At 36.1% G+C, this 26,861-nt stretch overlaps 1 protein-coding gene across 4 annotated transcripts; it reads right to left on the bottom strand.

Moving 5' to 3' along the window:
• Positions 1 to 654: 654 nt before the first annotated feature.
• Positions 655 to 16,865, bottom strand: LOC125683076 (uncharacterized). 4 transcript variants are annotated; one of them, XM_048923798.2, is made up of 12 exons: positions 16,727 to 16,863; positions 16,124 to 16,158; positions 15,670 to 15,893; positions 15,382 to 15,493; positions 14,983 to 15,102; positions 14,569 to 14,604; positions 12,296 to 12,319; positions 11,466 to 11,574; positions 10,623 to 10,744; positions 10,190 to 10,339; positions 7,814 to 7,939; positions 655 to 3,344 (listed from the first exon to the last, which is right to left on the bottom strand). In XM_048923798.2, the coding sequence occupies exons 2-12, from the start codon at positions 16,137 to 16,139 to the stop codon at positions 2,602 to 2,604; spliced, it is 1,782 nt and encodes a 593-aa protein (XP_048779755.2). In that variant the 5' UTR covers positions 16,140 to 16,158; positions 16,727 to 16,863; the 3' UTR covers positions 655 to 2,601. The 4 variants fall into 4 exon arrangements, with proteins under 4 accessions (XP_048779755.2, XP_048779756.2, XP_048779757.2 ...); XM_048923799.2 differs by having other exon boundaries at positions 14,569 to 14,601; positions 16,727 to 16,857; XM_048923800.2 differs by lacking the exon at positions 14,569 to 14,604 and having other exon boundaries at positions 16,727 to 16,865.
• Between the last annotated feature and the right edge of the window lie 9,996 nt (positions 16,866 to 26,861).

Here is a 26,861-nt window from a genome sequence, read left to right as displayed (position 1 = left end):
GGTAGTTATCAAGAAGTTAAAAATGTGCAACTGTTAATGGACGGATAAGGACACAGATAAATAGCAATACATGTAGGTCACTCGGGCAACTTAGGCGACATAATTTTTTTTTAGACCTTTACTTCCTAAATATCCATTAATTTTCAGTCTTTTGCAATGCCTTGAGGTGTAATCATATATAAAAATGGAAAGCTTGAAATTTTCTGAAGGAGTTATTTCATTGGCTAAGAAAAAGATCACCCCGACATGACCCCCTAATGGGATGTTGTTAGATCCCCATATAGTGAACTGTTTGAATGGATTAAAGAACTAATTATAATTATCAGAACCTAACTTTAACATATCCCCGATCTGGAACTCACTAATACAAAACTACACACCAAAACTATGCTCAGTATCTGCAATTACAGATATAGAACATTATTTTATGTCATAAATTGTTACATTGGAGAGGGCGTTCTAAGTTTTAAGAACTTGTGCCCAATCCTTTTGTTGTAATCATCAAAACAATAAAATATGTTCAAACCACACCAATTATAGTAAAAATAAAGTTTGGTAAAAGAACTGTGATAGAAAGAAAGAATAGATGGAAAGAGGCAATACTATGTGTCGTATCCATTTCATGACAAGGTATAAAACCCATAACACATTATATACATGTGTATAAGCAATTTATTGAAATATTAAGCAGTAACAAAGTATAGTTTTAAAAAATGAATGAAGCATAAATTAGTATAATTTTCAGTCCACAAACTTGGGGTTCAAGACAACCTATTTGTAACCATAGAACCAGCACTTCTATTCCCCTGATTAAAATAACAACCATTTTTCCAGAAAATCTGAGGACATGAATTCATAATTGTGGTATACTTAAATAAACAACCCTTATCAACAACAAATTAACAGTGGTGTGTATAAAAACAAGTCTCGTCCACACTTCCTTTGAGCTATATTTGAAAACACGAAAAAAAAATTTTTTTAACAAAATGATCACAAAATGAGGTGGAATGGTGGAGAAGAAGAAAAAAAACAAGTAACAGAACAAGATAACATGAAACAGCTCGAGGAAGTCACGCCTCACTAGCTAGTAGAAACAGCTCGAGGAAGTCACACCTCACTAGCTAGTAGAAACAGCTCGAGGAAGTCACACCTCACTAGCTAGTAGAAACAGCTCGAAGAAGTCACGCCTCGCTAGCTAGATGGTCAAGTCTGGGATATAGTTTTTCTAAATCCCTTCTAACATGTACTCTTGGTGACAAGCGACAGTTTTAAAATATTCAAAGAAATATTTGATTGCATTTGGTTTCATGTCTTCAAAGAAAACCTCTGAAGTAGTAAGAAGAAAAGGTTATCTCAGAACACCACTAACATCAGTATAAATACAGCGAATGTAAATGCTATGAATGTACAACCTTATATCTATGAAATATATAATATTCATTCAAAAGATCAACAAAAAATCAAGAACAGATATTGATACATCTAAATATTTAACTTACTGTATGAAAAATTTAATTCACAACCAAAAAGAATCACATCTATATTTGAAAAACATCTCTGAAAAATAAAGCTTTCTAAAAATTAAACATCAAAATAAATCAAACTATAGATTAAACAGTTGCTCAAAACAATTTAACTCTTTCTTAAAAATTTGCTAATCTACCCGGCAGTGTTTTCCCTACATCAATATACAAAGCACAAAAAATAAACCAACCACAAGTAAATATAAATATGCCTGTTAATTCTTTCTAAATCAATACATTCTCTGTAAAACGGAATTAATGTTTAATTTTAAAAACTTATGTTCAGATAACTTGAATTAATTCTATGATATATATAGTAACTGGAAAATGTATCAATGAACTGCATGAAAAATCTCTGCTTCACATGTCGTTTTGAAACATACATGAACAAATGAACAATCTAATTGTGTATTTGATAGAATGAAACCCTCTAAATTCTTGTGATATGACATTGCATGCAGTAACTTGTTTCAATGTACAGTGAAAACTTGTCATTGTGCCATTTCAGACTTTCATCCAATAAAATCTGGCAGCTTTTTTCTCTCTCATCTCATCCATTTGATTAAACACCTGAGACAAAATGAATTCATATTTGGGACAATTTAGCAAATCATATTTCATTCAGTTGTACCTTTGCAATTGTACAGTGGATATTTAACTCTTAAAAAGTTATCAAAATTCAAAATTTTGCTTACATATTCTACGTGTACTCCATATTGCCATAAGACACACCCTACACACTTCAATTAGCACCTGGTGTTTACAAAGTGTCTCGATTCAACTGCTTCCTCTTAATTTGTACATAGTATCAAAATATTATGTCCGTTATACAGATTCAAAAAGGATTTTTTCAACAATCACACAGAAGCTGCCTCCTCAACAAATCTTAAAATTTAGAATATAGCAACCCAAGTAAACCACATCCAAAATACTTGTATACTGCAATAGATGCATAAAAGATCTTATCTCCATCTTTTGTATAAAACAGTCCTTGCAATGTGTAACAACTTACGCTTCATCTAGTACATGCATTTTATTTGAGAACAATGCTCCATCATCAAGACTTTAACAGTCTTCATTAGTCATCGTCTTCGCTGAGGTATGGATTGGAGATCATCTTGACAATGGTTTTCATCATAGCAGCTGCAGCAAGCGAGGCATAGGGCTGCCATTCTTTGTTCTTAGATCCGTCGTTATAATCCGCTATTCCCCTAATAAACATGAAGCTGTCCTTTCTATTGCCAACAATGGATTCTATAACTTGGTCATACTCTGAATCAAAGCAGGTAATGCCATAGTTGTGTGCAAATTCTAGTCTAGTGTTGTCGTATCGTGTGATTGGTCGGCCGGACCCTACAACCCCAAACCTGACCGTGGGTGCCTCCTCCCTCTGTTGGGCCTCATCTGGACGCTCTGGGTGCTGCACCTCAATGACATTCTCCTCCCCTATGGACATGTACAGTCTGTCAGACTCCTGGGATGGTCTGTTGAAATTTGCCTCTTGTTTCTCCAACAGATCTAAACCCTCTTTGATGTAACGTTCCCAAGGTGCCTTTTCAGGTTTCCTCAAGCACCTCTCCTCCAGTTTTTCCGCCAAACGCTGCATAGACAGATCCCGGGGAGACCAGGTCCTCATTTTATACTGAATATTGCCGTCCTTGTCCTGCAGAATTTTGTCCACGTGGTAGTAGAAGTAGCCCCTGTCGTTACAGCAGGACACTACAATGTCCCCCAGTCTGACGTGCTTGTAGTAGTTGGTGTAGTGAGGAACACCTCCGGCTATGCCCACCACAAACACATGTTCAATATTCTGGAATGTTCCTGCAAGATATCAGCAACAAATTCAATCTTCTCTTTGAAATTAATGTATAAATCAAGGTCAGTGGTTCTTTACACATTTAAACTACATAGCACATAAATTATTATCCCTGTTCAATGGAGTTGGTGGGGATAAAATAGCACGACTATGTGCACAATGTTTTCGGGTATGTGAATAACACATGTTCTATGAATTTGCCCATCCCTTCAGAAAACATGTACCGCAGAAAAGAAAAACCAAGAGGTAATAGTGAACAAGAGGCCCATGGGCCACATCGCTCACCTGAGTAACCTTGGTCCATATCAGAAGACTTTCTATATATATTTGCATGTAAAACCGTAGTCCCTATTATGGCCCCAAACCTACCCCTGGAGGCCATGGTTTTTGCAAACTTGAATCTACACTATGTCAGAAAGTTTTCATGTAAATGTGAACTTCTTTGGCCCAATGGTTCTTGAGAAGAAGATTTTTAAAGATTTTCCCTATATATTTGTATGTAAAACTTTGATCCCCTATTGTGGCCCCATCCTACCCCAGGGGGGCATGATTTTAACAAACCTGAATCTGCACTATATCAGAAAGCTTTCATATAAATCTCAGCTTTTCTGGCTTAGTGGTTCTGGGAAGAAGATTTTTAAAGATTTTTCCTATATATTTGTATTTCCTATTGTGGCCCCATCCGACCCCCGGGGGCCATGATTTTAACAATTTAGAATCTGCACTACCTAATAAAGCTTATCTATAAATTTCATCTTTTCTGGCCCAGTGATTCTTGAGAAGAAGATTTTTTAATGACCCTACCCTATTTTTACCTTTTCTTGATTATCTCCCCTTGGAAGGTGGCCTGGCCCTTTATTTTAACAATTTATAATTCCCTTTACCTAAGGATGTTTTGTGCCAACTTTGGTTGAAATTGGCCCAGTGGTTGTTGAGAAGAAGTTGAAAATGTGAAAAGTTTACAGACGGACGGACGGACGCCGGAATACGGGTGATCAGAAAAGCTCACTTGAGCTTTCAGCTCAGGTGAGCTAAAAACTATGTCCCCCAAGCATTTAAATGTGACAAAATCCCCAAGCATTTAAATGTGACAAAATCGACCTTGACTTTTCATCATTCACATAGTTTTGACCCTGACCTCTCAGTTCAGTGTGTATGAGGTCTCTGTCTTGTATACTGGGTAGATCAAAATGTTATGACCAAGCCAAAATAAAAAGTGGAAGACAAAGAGACATGGACCAAAAACAGTGTCAATCTTGGATCTTAAGGGCATAAATTTCTAAGGCATACAATACCTGTCAGGAAATGTACAGGTATTTGTAGTACATTTATACTTTAATACAAGCAGCTACTGTGAATCTGTCATTTAAACTTGAAACCCTCCCCAACAATGGATGTTATCATTATCATACAGCTTAAAATAATCCAACATATCATCCCTCCCCAACAATGAATGTTAATATCATTATTATCATACAGCTTTTAAAAATACCCCATATTACAAACAATCTACACCTTTACTCCTTAAATAAAGCAGCATGGATAGGCAGACATAGACTTAAAACCAAAACACAAAATGTACTCATCAAATTCCCAGAGTACAACCATAAAGCTTAAACCTGTCTAAAACTCAATATATGCTTATTTGATCGGCACAAAAATTATCAAAGTATCGAAAATTAAATTTAGTGATAAATAACCATTTCATAGAATGTGTTCAGGAGTCAAAATTATTTGGTATTATTATTGATGAAACTTTGTCCTGGAAAAGTCATATAGAATCACTTATGAACAAGATTTCCAAGAGAATTGGCATTTTAAGAAGAATAAGATATTTTATGTCAAATGATGCACTGCTGGAGATTTTTAATACTATGATTTTTCCACATTTTACATATTGTTGTACTATATGGAGCAATCCAAGAAATGCTGAAAATGTGAATAAGCTTTTTATATTGCAAAAACGAGCTGCAAGGGTAATTCTTAACATCAGAAATTTTGAAACACCATCTAATGTCATGTTTACAGAACTTAACTGGTTGCCTCTATCAGATTACTTTGTCTATAGAAAAGTCATTTTAGTGTATAAAGTTTTACATGGTTCAATGCCAGATTATTTAAATGTTTTTAAATATGTATCAGAAGTCAGTCAGAGGCAAACTAGAAATTCTAATTCAAATATATTGTATATACCCAGGGCAAAAACAGAATATTATAGAAGATCTTTCAGCATTTCAGGGAGCACAGTGTGGAATGCCTTGAGTCAAAATATAAGAAACTCAACAAGTGTTGTGTGTTTTAAGAGAAATTATCTTAGAGATTATCACCATACTTTTTAAGCTTCATTTTGTTCCTATTTATCTTACATTCATAATTATTTCTGAAGTTTATATGTATTCTACTTCTTTTAATCTGTGTTTATTTTACTAATATCTGTCTGTATGTATGTTATCTTCAGGACCATATTCAAAACTAGCGTTATCGCTAAATATGTAATCCTGGATAAACAAGAGGTACTGTGAGCAATGCTCACTAAGAATACCCCCCGCTTACCCCAATCTCCCAAAGGGTGTTGGTAATAGGTATAAACTACCTCTTTTCTGAGTGTAAAAAACAAATGGCATGACAAACCGAACCATATTGCTACTTCGATGTCCAGTGCGCGTGACCTTTGACCTTTTGACCCCCAAATCGATAGGGAACATCTTCATCCCATGGGTAGTCCATATGTATGATATGGTGACTGTAGGTGGAAAGGATAACGCTTTAGAGCCCGGAAACCATATTGCTACTTCAATATCCAGTGCGCTTGACCTTTGACCCCAAAATCGATAGGGAACATCTTCACCCCATGGGTAGTCCATATGTATGATATGGTGACTGTAGGTGGAAAGGATAACGCTTTAGAGCCCGGAAACCATATTGCTACTTCAATGTCCAGTGCGCTTGACCTTTGGACCCCAAAATCGATAGAGAACATCTTCATCCCATGGGTAGTCCATATGTATGATATGGTGACTGTAGGTGGAAAGGATAACACTTTAGAGCCCGGAAACCATACTGCTACTTCGATGTCCAGTGCGCTTGACCTTTGACCTTTTGACCCCAAAATCGATAGGGAACATCATCCCATGGGTAGTCCATATGTATGATATGGTGATGGTAGGTGAAAAAGGATAATGCTTTAGAGCCCGGAAACCATTGCGTCTAAAGACGGACGGACAGACAGACGGACAACCCGATTCCAGTATACCCCCCCCCCCCCCCCCCCACAACTTGTTGCGGGGGGTATAATAAAGGCTTTATTATTATATAAACCGATATTGCTTAGTGTGCGATGTTCATTTACAACTAGAGATTGTTTTTATGAAAAACAAATGTCTCCCCAGCTCCCCAAATTGGAAGTGCTGCAAATGAAACCCTCTTCCCGTTTATGTACTGCATGGTATGGAGAAGAAAGCATGGGCAGGAACATAGACAATATGAACTCCGATAAGCCACATTGGAGAAGTGTTCACAAACTATCTTACACCCACCACCCCTCAGATCCACTATAACTTTAAGGAAAATAATTGGATCCTCCTGTCCCAACAATATGCACATCTACAAATGGCAATGAAGCATTGTACAAAATTTCAAATCTATCCCATAAGCCATATAGGAGAAGTGTTCACAAGCTATTTTACATCCCCCACCCCTCTTAGATTCACTATAACTTTTAGGAAAATAATTGGATCCTCCTGTCCCGACAATATGCATATCTACAAATGGCAATGAAGCATTGTACAAAGTTTCAAATCTATCCAATAAGCCATATAAGAGAAGTGTTCACAAGCTTTTTACATCCCCCACCCCTCTTAGATCCATTATAACTTTTGGGAAAATAATTGGATCCTCCTGTCCCGACAATATGCATATCTACAAATGGCAATGAAGAAATTGTACAATGTTTCAAGTCTATCCGATAAGCCATATAAGAGGAGAAGTGTTCACAGGATTTTGTGACAGACAGATGGCAAGTACAAAAACAATGTGTCTCCCCCTAAAAAAGGGGAGGTATAAATATAAAAGAAGCTCATGTGAATCACTGAATGTATCTTTTCCTATCATATTGTAAAACAAACATATCTCTGTTTACATTAATTAGGACCCCTTTGTTTTTTAAAAATTTTAGCCTTTCAACATAGGATTATATTGTTTGGAGGTCATTTTCTGGGACATACGTTATTTCACACAAAATGAGGATATGAAGAGCTTCACACTGAAGTCCTGTGTAATGTATTCATACACAAAGTACATGATGGCCTAGGGCAGTTGAACATAATTCAACACCCAAAATTAAATTTAATCATTAATTCATTGTAGACCTAACAGAATTTTCTTTATATTCCTTTGTTTAAACTTACCGAGTAATCTAGTGGTGGTGTTTCTGAAGGAGATTTGTTTATGATATGCTCCCTTTGTTTTAACTTACCGAGTAATCTAGTGGTGGTGTTTCCTGAGGAGATCTGCGCTGCTCTGGACTGGCCAATCTGTGGCAGTTTTGTTGATACACATTTATGCTCCCCAATAAATCCCACTGTGTACACATTGGATTCTCCTGAATTTTTAAAAACAAACATTCAGTTATAAAACAGCAGTGAGCTGAAAGACTTGTCATGTTCACGTCATATGGCAAAACGTATCCTATCTTCAGATGAAGTGGAAATAAGAGCTAAATATAAACAGACCAAAACAATGACGTTAGCAACTGTACATTATACATGCAGTGTACATCCTACATTTATATGCTTGCAAATATTACTGATAAATATTTCAAAATTTGATGATCTACATTCCAGTTTTCAGTCTAGTTTGTTTTAAATCATCAAAATCTTGAGCAAAATAATGTAAGGATACATTTGAATGCAAAGTTAGTCGCAATCGACATGCTCTAACTCAGTTATGAACTATATATGTCTACACCACACATTTCTTCGCCCAAAGTTTAACCGAATTACTTGAAGATTAAAAAGGTGGAAACACCATATAAATTTAATTTGATTTACATTGAACCTTGTATTCAAGCCTTCGGAGACTTGTGAGAATATACTTCAGATGTGATTTTCTGCTGCTATTATTTCAATGCAGAGGAAAACCAGACGAATGTTTACATGCTATCATACCATTAGGGCATGTGGTGAATCATGTTCTGATGTTGGCAAAGTGTAGTGTACCAGTCTGTTTTCTGAACATTTAGGGTACAGGATAGTGATGAAACGATTGTCGCCGATGATCGATTGTCGGTCGTTCAGAGACCTACGATGCTACTAATCGATTACAAAATAAAAGTCGCCGACATCGTTGACCAAACAAAATCCGGAAATCACTTCAACTTTGTTCAAATTTTATTTTCTGTATGTCAAACCCGATCAAAAATAAGCAAACAAAATGCCGGGAGATATGAAGGACAGTAACGACATTCAACAGTCAAATAAAGGAGCCTATCTCTGATATCTTTGATACACTGAGATTATAGATAAATTCCATCACTTGATATATTGGAATCCTGATTTATTTATCTGTGAACAAATGAAACAAAAAAGAATTCAAATGTTGTTTCCATACATTTAATGATTCTGTTACATCTAATTTGAGGGGAAAACACTTAGATGCCAATTCCGATTATAAACGACTATTAATCGATTACTTGTGTCCGATTATTGCCGATAATCGATTATGGTTTTTGGTCCGATTGCCCATCACTAGTACAGGAGTTTAAAAATTCCAAATTCTGATTAGTAAAATTACATCAAAATGATAAAAACCTGAAAAGTTCCAGCAATACACTATACAGCCGCGGTTAGATGAAGGTACAGAATTGGCCAAGGTGTGCTGAGTAAAGGCGGTAGTAGCTTGTCGTTTAAAAGTTAATTGATTATAGATTTCTTATGCAAAGAGAGAAAAATGATTAAGATTTGAATAATGACAGTGAGGGACTCTCTTGATAGTCGTGACACACTGGCAGCAGAGACAGGGTGCAGGGGTCAACATTAACGTTTGTCCGCTTGTCCGGCACCAGTGGAAAAACATTTCGGACAAGTGAATATTAATGGGCACTTGTCCGATTGGACAAGTGCTTTTTATGTAAAGAAGTCTCCAAACAATTTTGTGAAAAGTGTATCGGTAGTTCAGAGTCGGAAGTAATGCATGGAAAATGAACTTCGATCCCGATATCAATCGCTATGTAAACTAGCTGAGTCACACTCGATCGGGATCGGTATTCACTTGCGTACTACTTTCAATCATCCATGGATCTTACGAAGTCATTGATTCAAGACAGGAAACCTAGATAAAATTTTGTTTTATGTGTTTGTTGTTTTTATCAAGAGAATAAGATAAAAAATCAACCAAGCAGGTATAAAAATGGACTATATCTTAAGTAAATTAAATACAGTTTTCAAGTTGATAATATTACATATAGATTTTTTTTTTCATTTTTTATTTTTCGGACAAGTAAATATCTTTGTCCCTTGTCCGAATGGACAAGTAGGAAAAGAAGTTAATGTTGAGCCCTGGGGTGATAAAAAGTTGAATACATTGACCAATAAAAGGACTACTGCTTTAATAAACAAGAAACAGGGAAAGCAATTAAGATCAAACTGTTCTTAAATTTGAGTAAAAGATTGACCAAACTTTCTTGTTTCAAATGACTTAAATACTTTTTCAAAATTGCTAGTGTTTTTTAATAATTTGCTGGTAGATATTATTACACAAACCGAAATTTGATTGTGGTAATGAAAATTAATATTGAACTGTCTTCATTATGTTCATCATTTCTAAGGCATATACACTAATTTTCTATACAAACCTTCTGTTTTGTACTTGACAAATGTAGTCTTGTTGTCCATCATAGCATCTACAGCCAACTTTTCACAATAGTTGGCAGTAATGATGGCAATGGTGGGTTGTTGGTTGGCAGCTATGGTTGGCATTTGTTTCACCATTTGTACTTCTGACTCTACAAATAAAAGCGGTAATCTTAATGTCTATAACATATCATTCAAAGCATGTAAAATCTGGTTTATCGGTTCATTCACAGGTACACTTGGAGTATTTTTCTGTTAAGTATTAAACAGAATCTTAACAGCTACATGTAAATTGTACTTGCATTTGAGAAAAAAAAATAATCAAATTTCTCCTACAGGGAGATTCATCAAATTAAATATAGTATTTGTATTAGGTAATTACAAAGTTTATGTCATGAATACAATCTGCAAATGGACCACTGTTTGCTGACAAACCTGTTTTGTCATCCTCCAATACATGTCTGACAATCTTTCCATTCTCCATCTCTCGGACCAGATTTTTGGCCTTCAGTTCATCCAGCTGTTGGTTAATTATAGCCTCATCAGCAGCGGTAATCCTGAAATAATGAAACAAAATACATTAAAACTACGTTGAATCTTGCATATAGTGAATGTTTTAACCAGACAAGCTTGATACCAAAGAAGTAATTCATTTCAACCATTCAGAATATAGGATTCATTCTGAATGATATTTCTAGTTTAGTACTGTTGCTATTATTATATTTCAGGGCTTGAAGTTAATTTTTTATGTCACCAGTCCAGCTAGACTGATGGGGTATAATTTCAACCAGTCCACGGAAAAATTTAACAGTCCAACCGAGTTTTCCAGAAATAATTATAAACATATTTCGTTAATGTTATTAAAATGAAATTTAACTCAATATGCCTGACAATATTGTAACACTTATGTGGGATTTATATTTACGAATCAAGATTTGTCTGACATCTACAGAAGATGCCAAATGTGTGTATAAGATTTCATAAGTATATTTTCCAAAATGATGCTTTACAAAAATGACCAGTCCCATCGGACTGACTAAAACAAATGTCCGTCAGTCCGCCAGACTTTTAACTAGTCACAGACTGACGGACATATGTTAATTTCGAGCCCTGTATTTTAGCATTAGAGTTTCTTGATGGAGTAAGAACACTATTCTGTTCACCCAATATTGTACAACATAAACTCCACTCAAATACAAAATCAAGGAGTACTGTAAATTTGATCAATCAACATTAGTGATCCTTAATATCGGTGACCATTTGATCAATCTGATTCACCTGACAAGATCTTCCACTTCCAAGACATTGGGGTAGGCAGACTCCAAGACTTGGAGGATCTTCTCTCGGACAATCTCTTCTATTGGTCGTTTATCTTCCTTAGCTATCCCTGCAATATCAAGCAACAAAAATTAAATCCTATTCATGTATCCATTCTTTTTAATAAGTCAAATACATCTCTCACAAAATTTCGATGTCTGTTTTCATACATTGAGCATGCTATGATTTTATCCTTATTTCACTATGGAGATATTAGCCCTCTACCTTATACAGCGTATTTCCTCTCAAAGTTTAGCACAAAGGTTTAGGACTAGCTCTTATCTGATCACAGTCCTCCATGCACTGAACTAACTTTCTCGGTTCTCAACCACCAATTCTCAATATATTCTCTTATTCTCCGCATCATTAACTTAATTACACCAATAATTCTGTCTTTTCACCATCACAAAAGCAGCATAATGAAGGAGGTATTCAATTCAGAATTTCATAAAATTTGTTAACATTCGGCAAGCAAATATTTAATCACAAACTCAAACTGTTAGGACTTTATATATCATCCCAAACTAGTGATACTAAATTATGTAATTTCTAACTAAATCTCCTCAACAAATTAAACCATAAGCAGAATTTAAGGTGCAGAATATCAATGATGGTGCACACATTTTACTTTTTAACTATTCTTCTTTATAGATATGGAAAGGTTTTTCTTCGTAAATCTTTACATTGCAGAAACTGCTTGTGGTTCAATTTTTTTCTAGACTGAATTAGGAACAACCAAACTCTGTTACAATTAGGGGTTCTGACAACACAGTCACCACACCATCACTTACCAAAGTAAGCATCCACATTGGACCCTGGCACAGAGAGCAATAAATAGAGGTCAAATCAGTTAATGAGGTCACAAAATGAACATAAATATAGGTCAGATCAATTAATAAGGTCACACACAGAAAGTCATTTAAATTTAGAAAGATCAAAATTTGAATAATAAAAAAAAAATTATTATTTACATTATCAAAATGCTCATGTAAAAAATGTTTTTACCTAATGAAGTAATACAAATATTGTAAATACATAAATTCCACACGTTCAATTTGTTAATAATGACATGCAAGTACATGTGCTGAAATTACATCATCATCATGGTGAAAAACATACAGGAATAAAACAGAATATATTAACCCATTTACAGGACCTGTTTTATTTTAAAAATGTTTTGACTTTTACCTAGTGAAATTCTATATCTGTATTTGCAGCAATACATGCCCCTGACCTACAGTAACTGTAGAGGTGTGACTGACAGGTAACTGTAGAGGTGTGACTGACAGGTAACTGTACAGGTGTGACTGACAGGTAATTGTACAGGTGTGACTGACAGGCAACTGTACAGGTGTGACTGACAGGTAACTGTAGAGGTGTTAATGACAGGTAACTGTAAAGGTGTTACTGACAGGTAACTGTACAGATGTGACTGACTGGTAACTGTAGAGGTGTTAATGACAGGTAACTGTAAAGGTGTTACTGACAGGTAACTGTACAGATGTGACTGACTGGTAACTGTAGAGGTGTTAATGACAGGTAACTGTACAGGTGTGACTGACAGGTGTGACTGACAGGTAACTGTAGAGGTGTTACTGACAGGTAACTGTAGAGATGTGACTGACAGGTAACTGTACAGGTGTTACTGACAGGTAACTGTAGAGATGTAAGCGACAGGTAACTGTATAAGTGTGACTGACAGGCAACTGTAGAGGCGTGTGAGGCTATTTCCACACAAAAACAAGAATTTTTCAATTATATTGAGATTCCAGCTGTAGGTGAAGTACCACAAATTTAGACCTATGCTAAGCTCTCATGGTCATAGTAGTGAGGGTTCTTTATCATGCCAATGCCTGCCACAATACAGGACCTCAGTTTTCAAAGTCATATCCAAAAGAGTGCTTGGCAAAGGAGCAATCTCTACCTATGTTTAACATCTTTGATTTGACATGGCCATGACACGAGTTGGGCTCAAACTCACAACCTCCCAGTTACCAAATAAATCCATTTGGGATTTAAATTTACTTTGAACAGTACTTTATGCCATCTCTACTGATTAATACAGAGGACTTAAACCATCTATTTATAAGCCTAATTACAATCTACGAATTCACCTTAATATACATTCTATGTATATTCCACTATTTACCCAGAAAGAAAAAAATTCAGAAAACTTCAAAATCAATGTCATATCCCCCTGTCCCCCCCCCCCCCCCCCCCCCCCTCTCACTTTTCTTTAACAAAAAAATTGAACAAAAGTCACAGTATAAAACACATTCATAGTTGGTAATTAGCTCTTCAACTTATTTTTAGCTATTTAAAAACTAACAAAATTTGGAATGAAACTGATTGTTTTAGTGTTAAGATGTATAAGAGTTGCTATTGTTTTGAATTTATTAGTGTAGATAAATCAGTATTTACAGGATAACATCTGACACTTAACAGGGAAACAACACAAACACAAACAAGTAAATATAAAACCGACAAAAGAGCGGAATAACCACTGCAATTACATCACTGTACAATGATGACAGACAATTATCAAGGAACTAATCTCAATTCACTCTAATATCTCCATGCTATTATTCTACAACAGACAGCATTGTTTGTTCCAAGGATCAATAAATCAATATTCAGATGCTGCCACAATTTATTATTTCATCCATTTTTATGCAATACAATAGTGCTATGCTAAACTGTTGCAAATAATAACAAAACAATGGCAAAAACATTATCACTCTGAGAGAGTCTTTAAGACTTCATAAACTCATGGGCTCAGTTTCGGGTACTCATAAAACTATAGATATCGGACAGAGGTAGCCCTGTGTTTATGGTCTTACAAATCAATGTCATATCAATGTTTGCTGTGACATTAACATGCAAGAAACCACAGTGAAATCCGCACGGATCAATATTGCACAAATTGTAATTTGTAATGAATTTCAAGCAGGAATCCCTCAACGATTCCCAGATAAGTTAATCTAATACACCAGAGCTTAGGCAGTGTTTTACAGACCAGACTTGTATGTAGATAATCACTGTGGTTGTTGATTTGCTTACCTACCCAACATTAGCATTTCTGGAGAAATGCCCGAACCTTGAAAAGTGACAGTATTCATTTTTATGGTGAAGATGCAAGGTGAAATAATAGTACCAAAAATGTGCTGGTGCACCAGTTAAGACCTTTTCCAGAGAGAAGTGGGGAAAAATATAAACATTAAAAAAAACCAAACACATGCAAGTTATGTGTTTCATCATATCTAATACATTACTACTGATCAGATGTCATGTTACCTTCTGAAAACAAACAGTTTATAAAGACACTGAAATCTTAGAATTTTGTACACTTGATTAACTATTATTCAAGTGAATGATTTTAAATTATTTTTTTTTTTACACTCTTTAGATGTAATAGTTTTCATTCTTGTATGCATTCTAACTTAGTTCCCTACAGATACTCTGTGTTTGTTCTGTTTACCTGGGGTTAGTGGAGCCTCCTGTTCGCTCAGCTGCCGGATCTCTAAGTCAATCTTCTTGGCCAGCTTATATTCAGTCCTCTGCATCTGTTTCATGCACTTTTTTATAAAACCAACATAATCTGAAACAATATGACCAAAGTCTGTTATACACTGCCACTCAACTTGATTAATAAAACAATAATTAAGTCAAAATGTTCCATGGATACACTTTGTGTTTCAGAGTAGATATAACCTTACATTGTTTTATGAACAATTAAATCTTTTGTATATCGATTACAACCCAATTCCTTATTTTTAAACTTAACTCTATATTGAACACCCGATTTATCATATATCATCGATATTTTTCTATATCCTTAAAGGATCAATACACTGATATTGTAAATTAAATCATTTACCTCGGGGAAAGTTGGCTGGCTGCACAAGTTCCTTAAAGAATTCATATGCTGTAGTTACTTGATCGAGGTAATCTGTCTCGTCAACATACCAAAATTTCAGTCTTCGACTTTCCTACAAATGTAATGTTTGATAAATGAAGACCACATCTGGTTTAAACTGTTCTTTTCCTCTTTAAGAAAGGGGAAGGGGGAAATGTAATACTACTTAAGACTGCTTAATTTTCAATTATATATGATTCAGTGTTGCGAAATATTTGTGATGATTGGGGTGAAATATTGACATCCTACCACAATGCGTTTTTCTGTTTTCTGGTCTACAAGGAAGCAGTTGAAGCCAATCTGAAGCTGGGGTCGTCCAAGGTCTGTGTCATCCGAGAGTTGTTTATTGACCACTAAACCTCTGTGTTGCCCACCTGCTACATGGACTGTCTTGTCATCATTCAAGTCCAGTCTCTTGCGTTTCTCTATCCTAATGTGGGTCGTACCTCCCTTCTTTGTGGGAGTCATTACAACTGTAAATATAAAATTGATCATTTCAATGAAAATTTCAACCATGGCATGTCCATCCATCATCAATTTCTTATTCGTGTTGATGAAATTTATTTCTGTTCAAGGTTTTGGTAAAAATCGAATTTACTACAACCATTAGCAGCAATATTATTATCAATGCAAATCAAGAGTTTCTTAGTCTCTATACATTAAACAAAATATTAAGGCTACATAAGTCTGAGTAATTATTTACCTTCTTCATCTGCCATTGTCAGACTTTACCAGTCCCTACAAAGTACAAAATGATTATGAAATTAGAAAATTAATGCTTAAACACTCCATCTTCACACATACTGTTAAATGCATTAAATCTCGCATGGTAGAAACAATCAGAAATGTTTTGTTTTTTTATATAATTTAAATAAGAGTGTATGTAATCAAATTAGTGACTGAAATACCCTGAATACAATTTTCTTCATTAGTATCAGAAAATGATAATAATTCTAGATGTCACTGTTTATAAATATTTATGTTTTTGTCTGATTAACCTGCCAGGCAAGTCGGCGTCTATGGAAGTGACTCACATCGACTGCACCTACCGGCATGGCACCCGATACATTAGACTGTTATTTAGACTGTTATTAAGAGGCTGTATTTATTATGTACAAACAATTACTTCAATATTAGAATGCTTTTACGTTGGAAATGACATACTAGCAAATTAAAACTACGTAAATATAAAACTTTTATCCGAGTAAATAAGCACGAGCATTATCCGATCTGCTTATCTTGTCATAGTTTCGAATTTCCGCTTTACTCGATAATGCTTTCGATGAACTAATATACAATATCATACCTTCTTCTCGCCTGAGTAATAAATTTTGTATGAATGTGTCTCTTTCACTTTAGATAAGACAACCACAGCCCTTCTCACTAAAATCACCCTTCAGCGACTCCTGCTATTCGGCCATATTTGATACAACTACGGCGCATGCACAGTAAATTTTTCAACTTTTCCTTTATAAGGCGGGAATATTCAAGAGAAATTCGGTAACTGTTCCTGTTCGACACATGCACACATTCTTCAAAGATTACCAGCTAATATGGTAACGGTTCTATTACGACAAATACACCTACAAAAGAAATACTTACTTACTTGATTTAAAATTACTTACTTGCAAGTTTACTTACTAAATTTTAAGGTACATTGTATATTTATAGGCCTAATCCTAGGCCTAGTATTCGCCCATGTTTAGCAAGAAGTTGTAGGCATCAATCACTACTTATGGTAGTCTATAGAATAGAATAGAATATTCATTCAACCAATTTGGACCCAAAGAGGAGGAGCATCAGGATGCACAAAGTCTAAAATCACAGACACATAGAAAAAAAAAAGTCTATTCCACTGGTTAACCACGCGTTGACTGAAGAATTTTTGACGGAGTAGGATTCTAGATTTGTCTTTGAACAACTTCATGGTGTTTCCTCTTAACGAATCAGTACTGGCAAATGTAAAGAATTGATATAGTGACTTAATTTAGAAACATGTACACAACATTCTCCTTGTTGGTCAATATCTTGTATATGTTTCTAAATTAAGTCACTAGCTCAAGCTCATCTGTTTTCGCGTGTCTGGAGCTTCAAAATCTTCAACGGTTCTTCATAGCGAATGTTTTTTCAAGCCGCTCACCATTTTGGTCGCTCTTCTCTGTATTCTCTCAAGATGATTAATGTTTTTCCTATAGTAAGGTGGCCATGCATGTACACGTGTATGTAACTCTAAGTGTGGCCAGATGCATGTCTTACAGAGGATCCCAAAAACTTGGTATCTATCAATTTCACTGAACGTTTTCTTAATTGACAGGGGCGGATCCAGGAATTGTGGTTACAGGGGGGGGGGGGGGGTGCCACTTTATGAAGCAGGGAGTCTGGGAGCCGCCTTGAGGCCCCCAGCCCTGGTGGAGACCCAAGGGGCGAAGCCCCCGGAAGCTCCTGGATTTTACAGGTTTTATAGAGCTTGAAATATGTCTCCTATTTAGTCATTTGTACTATTTTTTATCATTTTCTGTAACATGAAATTAATAAAAATAACGCAAATTTTAAGGGTTTTTGGAAAAAATTAAGTTCTCCCAATAAAGTAATTCAAGAAATCAAAATAATTAGTTATTTATTTCTCCGGGAGTGGAAGAAATTATTGTTCTTTTATCGTTTAGTACATTTTTCTAAACAAGATACCACGATTTACCTTAAATTTGAAAATTTGGGGGGGGGGGGGGGGCTCTCTCGACGAGAGGCCCAAGGGCCTTAACGGTCACATGAGTATCATAGCCCATACAGGGAGTCTCCTAATTGCATTTAAGTCCCAATATGGAGTCCTTTGTGCACATGATTTTATACATTTTTATTTTATGGCAATATTGGCCATGTCCAAGGGCCTGAACCCCTGATCAAGGAGCCATGAATTTCACAATTTAGTAGAGAGCTTCATGTACATCATCATAATCTTGCATTTAGTTTTTCTCTCATATATATATATATATACAGTGGAGCCTCGGTAATCTGGACGCCATTAATCCGGACGCTTCACCTTCCGGACGATTTTTCTAGGGAACGGAATTTTTATACATTATATATATAAATGCACTTGAAAGGTTTTGTCATTAAGAATCTACATTCAAAATATCAAAGCCCTACCTTAAATAGTTCCTGAAATGAGATATAAAATTTGATAGGTTAGGTTCTCTTAAAAGTATGTCAAATTCCAAGGTCAAGGTCACCAGGTTAGAAACTTTGGTACCGAGAAGAAAATTATGCTGCCATACAAGTTACCAATCTATATAGTGGCATATTTCTGCCATCTACATAATCTTCGGTCAAGATAACTATCGTGTCAAGATAGATACCCGTTATCGTTCCCGCTACGCTCCACTACATCTGCCAACGTCTAAAATGCAAATCAAAATGTACTAAAACTGACTTAGCATATCAAACTGCAATGAATAATATAATAAAAATAATGACATCAAAGCAAATCAAACACTTGTCTGATTTTTTTAAAAACAGAAGATGGTAAATATGAGACACCTGAACGAATTAAGAGGTTATATGTATACCGGTAGTCCTAAATATTCATTCATTCAATAATAGAATAATCATGAAACCTGTTGTTTTTGTGAAGATACTCTAAGAAAAGTTTAAAATTAAAACTTGTAAAATCATTATTGATGATGCAATAGGTAAAAGTAAATTTTGCCAAGAATCTTGACATTTATGTTGTTCAAGGCGTAGCGTATTTACGCCCTCTGGTGAGAGATTGTCTCGTCAAGTCAAGATAACTTTTGTCGGCAAAAAACAACTTTTACCTCGTCCAGTTAAAACTATTGCGTTTTGTAATCACAATAGAGAATCTGGTTACTTCTTTCATATGATGACAATGGCGCTAATATCAACATTAAAATCGATTTTCTAACACGTATGGTGACATTATCTTGCATATTGACATACATAAGTCGCATGTCAACGTAATTATCTTGCATGTTGACATAAATAAGTCGCATGTCAACGTAATACGCCGGTTTCGAGATACGTCCGAGTTATTTCCCTTTGAGAACTCTCGTGCATAGTAAGGCGCGAAAGAATTTGTTTACACGCGGGAGTGGGACAGATATTCATCACAGTGTAAGTGAATGTACTCAGTAAATTTCTTACACGCTGTTTGATAACTCGAATTCGACTGACACACAAACTAAGTAAGTGATAAGTATTTAGGGAGTAATTAAATACATAGAATTCTTATCCTATCACGTTATTTCGCTGGTCATAAGTACCATATCCAAGATATTTCTTGCAAATATGACATTGTTTGTATGTTTCCACTTCGGTAAAACATTTCTTTCGATAGCATTTTGTATTTCCCACATTTACATATTTAAAGAGAAGCCGCTTTTAATACATTTCATCTTCTTTCTCGTTGGCTGTATATCCACTCTGTCCCACTTAGGCATTCAAAGTTCCACTAAATGCACCTCCTATACAGAAGAGTTCGTATCTCGAAACTGGCGTATAATCTGGCATGTTGACATAAATAAGTCGCATGTCAACGTAATTATGTGGCATGTTGAATAAATTAGTAGCATGTCAACGTAATTATCTTGCATGTTGACATAAATAAGTCGCATGTCAACGTAATTATCTAGCATGTTGAATAAATAAGTCGCATGTCAACGTAATTATCTGGCATGTTGACATAAATAAGTAGCATGTCAACGTAATTATCTTGTATGTTGACATATATAAGTCGCATGTCAACGTAATTATCTTGCATGTTGACATATATAAGTCGCATGTCAACGTAATTATCTTGCATGTTGACATTATTCATCTTGCATGTAGGGGCAGAAATATTCCACCATAGAAATAAATTATGATGCAGATCTACTGAGATCGCAATGAATTCTTGAAGCCATGCATGTGATTTTATAAATACGAAATATTCAGCTGGGAATTCAAACTAAACCGACTAAATACTTTTTTTGCACAACTGTTGACTGTTTGACAAACATTCGTAACAAATATTATGCAATGCTTTTGATACACAGAAAACACCACCTATCCAACATACAGCGCACGCATGTCCCGCTCAAAGTACGCGAGATCTCATGCAGGACACATCATTTCTTTTTTTTAAATCCCCCCCCCAAATTTTTCAAATTTAAGGTAAATCGCGGTATCTTGTTTAGAAAAATGCACTAAACGATAAAAGAAGCAATAATTTTTTCCACTCCCGGAGAAATAAATGACAAAATCCTTTGATTTCTTGAATTACTTTATTGGGAGAACTTAATTTTTTCCAAAAACCCCTTAAAATTGGGGTCATTTTATTAATTTCACCTTATTAAAATGATAGAAAATAGTACAAATGACTTAATACGAGAAATATTTCAAGCCCCATAAAATCTGTAAAATCCAGGGACCCCCACCAGGGCTTCGCCTTGCACCCACTGCCTCATAAAGTGGCGCCCCCCGTAACCACAATTCCTGGATCCGCCCCTGGTAATTTAACTGCAAGATCGTGAAGAAAAAAATGATTGATTCGCATTGAACACGAGAAATGACAATACTTTTCATATACGTGGTGTTCTTACATAATTATGCAGATGATATCGTTTTACATGGAGATCAATATATAGCCCGCGGGATCCCTACATTATTATTCAGGTGCTCTAAACACCGAGTTATCCTGGCCGATATCCACCATCCATGTAGTCCATAGAATACTATACGCGTATTTTACGTCCCATTTGATAATTATCCACTCAGGCAGAGGCGTTACCGGCTCTAAATCAGTGAAGTGCCAAAAATGTTGACCTAAGCAAGACGCTTCAGGCCGCAGCACCCAATGCTCTTTATCATGACAAAGTACCTCCATTTGCGAGGTCATATCCTGAACTTCAATGGCGACTTCGATTTGTACTAGAGTTCAAACTCGGGCTACCCGAATTGCAATCGAACGGAGAATTTCAACTCTTATATGACGTATTGTGACACTCTAGAACCCAACAAACCCTGCCTTCTACGAGGGTTAATAGTGTAGTAGCAGTATAGGTCTTGTAATTGTGGTAGTATCGGTCTATATTATCTCCATTTCATTATTTTCTACTTACTTGTCTACGTAAATTCCTATCTTCGTATTCGAGTTGTTTATTTCATGAAACAGGAAGAGAGTTATCTTTTATTTTCAAACGTATTTTATTACAAAACTTCTCATTGGTTACTTCTAGATTTATTATCAAATCACAATACAGGTAACTTTTACTTTCATTCTTTTGTTAAGAATAGTATTTAAACCCGAGCACAACCGTGCTCGGGGCTTCTGCGGAGCCATTCCTTGCAACAAGGTAAACATCAGGAGTTGCCTCACCCTGTATTTTTGATTATTGTTTCTTTATTTTTCCTATTTAGTTATAATTTTCTCTCAAGCCACATTCATTCCCTGGGATTATTATTTTGGTATTTATCATACAATTGTTGAACTTTATTAAAGGTTTAAAACTTTATTTATTATTTTATTGCTAGCCTCACTCTAGGCGGACTCAAACTTACCTGGAAATATCTAAAGGGTTGAATACTTTATATAACACCTATCATCATTAAAAAAAAAACACACAACGCGAAGTAAAAAGAACATATCAATAGTAGTGGCAGAATGCCCAACTACTACAGTGGTGCCGTTTGAACCAGGATTTGAGTCAAGTTTGAATGTTGATTGAATGTTAAACTTAAAGTGAAGGTCTAATTTGTTTGAAAATGGCAACATTTGGTCCTTCGGGTAAGGGCAAACATGATGAATCAAATCGCGATTTTGATAAGTATGTTGACGACATATTAAAACAATTAAAAGACAAAATCGACAGGAAATCCTCTTTTTACACTGATTACGATTCAGTTAGCGGTGCTAGACCAAAAATTGAAAAGACGCCTTCGAATGCGTCCGAGAATAGAGACCTGTCAAACAGGTTTGTTAGTCAGTCTGATCGGCATCGTTTTGATGATTATAGCCGTTTGGTAGATCCGCCAAGACGCCGTATTATTTCGGATAGAACTCTGCACGAGGAGTGCAATACTCCCAGGCAAACAAGTCGAATATCATTCAATGATAACAATGGTTTGGTAGATCCGCCAAGACGCCGTATTATTTCGGATAGAACTCTGCACGAGGAGTGCAATAATCCCAGGCAAACAAGTCGAATATCATTCAATGATAACAATGGTTTGGTAGATCCGCCACGACGCACTATTGATCGGCACGTGGAGTACAATACTCCTATAGATCACAATAGATTTCTAGATCCGCCACTTTATACAGATACTGGCAGATTATATCGGGACGAGGAGTGTTACACTCCGATGCGAACTTTGCATAGTTATTCACCGGGCTACTCACTTAACAGTGACAAAATTCTTAAAGAAAAAGAACCCGAGAAATTTGATGGTACATCAACCGACTGGCAAGATTATATAATTAGCTTCGAACAAGTAGCAGACTGGAATGGCTGGAATGAACGCGAACGTTCTCAACAGCTCATTATGTCTTTAAAAGGCAACGCGCAAAAACTACTCAGTGAATGTACGCGGTCTGACTTGCAAGATTATGCTAGGCTTAAATCTGTTCTGGGCAGGCGATTTAATCCTGTTGAAAGAGAAGTAGCGTTTAGGTGTGAATTTAAAAACAGAAAACGCGAGAAACAGGAATCTGCAGCAGAATTCGGTTATGCCTTGCGCAGATTAGCATTAAAAGCATATCCCCATGTCGCCTACTCTGCTTTAGAAGCGCAAATTATAGACCATTTCATTCATGGTTTAGGACATTATGAACTCAAAAAACATGTCCAATTTCACCATCCCTTGTCACTAGATCAAGCGATTGCTTACGAAATGGAATATGAGGCCTTTGATGGTTCTCTAGATCATGTAAAAAAAACCGTGTAACGAGTTCGGGACCGAACGCGATCAGGGCATGATACCCATGCACACGCTTCGGAAGAGAGAAACTTCTGTCCATCGAGAGGAAATGGAGAAAATGATTGATCGCAAACTAGAGAAATTCAAAATAGAAATAAAAGATTTACTAAAAAGTACTCAAGCTTCCACACCAGAGTGTAAGACCAGATCTGAAATTATATGCAATTATTGTAAAGGTGTAGGGCACATAGAAAACCGATGTTACAGGAAATTTCCCGATCTTAGACCGGCAGTTACAAAGCCCGGGCAAACCCCAAAAACTTTAAACTAATATCGGCTGACATTGAGGTCGGAATGTCAGCCTTGAAAAGTGACAAACGATCATTTGCAAACGAAAAGTCAACAGACCGTACTAGTGACCCAGTTTCAATTGAGATGAAATCACCTGCGGTTTCAAATACAGCTACTGATCTCAGCGCGTTGAAAGAGTTTTCTAATGAAAACCAAAATCCTGATGTCAAATCTAAGACAAATAGTCAGTTACCAAGTAAAACTGAATCAAAACACGCGATTAAAGACAGTTCACTGAAGTCAGTGAATGTGGAGAAAAATACCACATGTTTATATGTAAAAGCACAAATAGGAGAGCAACATTGCCAGCTACTAATAGATACAAGAGCACCTGTTTTAGTTCAAATAGAGGTGGACAGTCAGGGACTGCAACAGTTCCATGAACTTGAATCCGTAAATAGAGACCATAAGGAACTGTCACAGTTCCCAGAAGAACATGATTCTAGGAAGCAGTGGTGTGCCCTGGGAATGGAGTGCCAGGTTCCGGAATGCCAACCACTGGGGAAATTCTCAAATTTACGGAAGTATATGGCCCATTGGGCAAAAGTCCATCGGAAATACGTTCCACTATATAAATGCACCTTATGTGGCAAACAGTTTGCCATCCACTCCAAAGGAAAAGGTCATCTTAGAACCCATGGAGGACAAAACGGGGTTCTAGAAGTTAAGGACGTCCCTAATCGCTTCTACATAAACCCAGGAACCTGTGCTCCATATAGACTAGGATCGAAAGAGGAACGCATACGACGTTTGGACGAGGAAAAATTGGAAGCACAAAGAAAGAGGAGGGCACAAACCAAGAACATATTCGCGCCATTTCCGTTAGCAGGGGAAAATAGGACCAACTGCAGAGATGAGGTGATAGATATTTTTCCTGGCAAAACCAGTGATAGTACACTCATGATTAAAAGTTTGTTAGATAAGGAGAACAGGAAGATTGCGTGTACAATAATGGACGAAACGTGCACAATACCAGATTTTTGAATTCACTGTCTATAATTATTTTGTGTTATGATTTACATGGACTTTAAAATTTATCTACTGTATATTGTTAGTATCTATTGTCAGAAATTCTATTATATTCAATTATATATTTTTATAAATAAAAATATAGTAATTGTCTAAGGGGGGAAGAATGTGGTAGTATCGGTCTATATTATCTCCATTTCATTATTTTCTACTTACTTGTCTACGTAAATTCCTATCTTCGTATTCGAGTTGTTTATTTCATGAAACAGGAAGAGAGTTATCTTTTATTTTCAAACGTATTTTATTACAAAACTTCTCATTGGTTACTTCTAGATTTATTATCAAATCACAATACAGGTAACTTTTACTTTCATTCTTTTGTTAAGAATAGTATTTAAACCCGAGCACAACCGTGCTCGGGGCTTCTGCGGAGCCATTCGTTGCAACAAGGTAAATATCAGGAGTTGCCTCACCCTGTATTTTTGATTATTGTTTCTTTATTTTTCCTATTTAGTTATATTTTTCTCTCAAGCCACATTCATTCCCCGGGATTATTATTTTGGTATTTATCATACAATTGTTGAACTTTATTAAAGGTTTAAAACTTTATTTATTATTTTATTGCTAGCCTCACTCTAGGCGGACTCAAACTTACCTGGAAATATCTAAAGGGTTGAATACTTTATATAACACCTATCATCATTAAAAAAAAAAACACAACGCGAAGTAAAAAGAACATATCAATAGTAGTGGCAGAATGCCCAACTACTACATAATAATACGAGGGTTAATAGTGTAGTGGCAGTATATAGGTCTTGTAATAATACACGCGCATGTTTTCAAACGATGGATGCGATTGATTAGGTAAAAGAAAATGCATTGGAATATTTACCCCACTCAGGGCCACTAACTCGAATACGAACTGAAGTTGCCCCAAGTGAAATATCCGGGGCGTGGCAATGGAAGTCACTATCAGTTGAACATTAGATGCGGAGATGGGGTCGAACCCGAGCCTCCCGGTTGCAAAAGAGCGCCCGTAAACAGTACCCCTTTCATTGTATGAAGAATGAGACCAATAATCAAGAAATACCTCTTTGTCCATATTTTGATATCATCAAGGCATGTTCATGCAATGGGCGATATACTGCACTTCCGTTTTTAAGGTCCGATTACCTGCTGAGCTGTAGTTCACTGGGTAAATATTGAGATCATTCCTTACAGCACTTTCTTCTTAGCATGCTCGTCCCTGTACTCTTGTATTGCAGCCTAAAAATTTATATACAAAACTACCCACTATGCCAGTGTCATTACATACCGAAAACAGATATGTGCATGACACAAAATCATGTCAACTTTAATTGGTGCAAAGATTGCACCAATATTTTTGCTTTTAGGTCCGAGGTAAAATCGTGATTATTGGTGCATAGATACTTATTAACTAATCTTTAACTGGGCAGATATAATTTAGCTTTTTAATATCAAAATGATTTTTGAATCTCCAGCTTGATCCTGAAACGCCATTGCTTACTCCCAAGGGGCTTATGGACAGATTAAACTGCTTCATACAATATCAGCTTAGATTATCATTCCCATGAGACAATTCCTCTATCTATGTATGTCTTTGCAAATTTTGTAGTACAGTACAACTTCATATTTATGTAGCAATATTCCATTATCACCTGCTCAACTGATTCGATACGCAAGAGCTTGTTCTGCGTATGGTCAGTTTTTAAATCGAGACAAGCTACCGACCAAGTTGATGGTACAGGGGTTTCAACAGTCTTGTTTAAAGTCAGCATTTCGCCAATTCTATGGTCGTTATAACGATCTAGTTTGCAAGTACAACCCATCATTGGGTCAAATGCTGATTGACGTGTTTCATACCGATTGTTAGACCGTTCATGGTACGCTGATTTTAATTACGGATAACTCCGTTTACAGGGCTCACGGCGGGTGTGAACGATCGACAGGGGATGCTTACTCCTCCTGGGCACCTGATCTCGCCTCTGGTGTCCAAGGGTCCGTGTTTGCCCAGCTATCTATTTTGTATCGCGCTTATGGGATTTATGAGATTGATCACTGGTCGCTATCTTCACTTTTCATTTTCTTTATTTTTTACAGAAATTTTGAATAGCTTTGTATAAAAACAGTTCGATGAAATTGTTATGAATACTAATCTTTCGTTTTAACCAGTTTTTGTGAAATTTTTA

This window comes from Ostrea edulis, chromosome 6, assembly GCF_947568905.1.
Source record: "Ostrea edulis chromosome 6, xbOstEdul1.1, whole genome shotgun sequence".
Taxonomy (NCBI): Eukaryota; Metazoa; Mollusca; class Bivalvia; order Ostreida; family Ostreidae; genus Ostrea; species Ostrea edulis.
The sequence above is the reverse complement of the archived record's forward strand: the minus strand, read 5'-3'. Positions and strand labels throughout refer to the sequence as shown.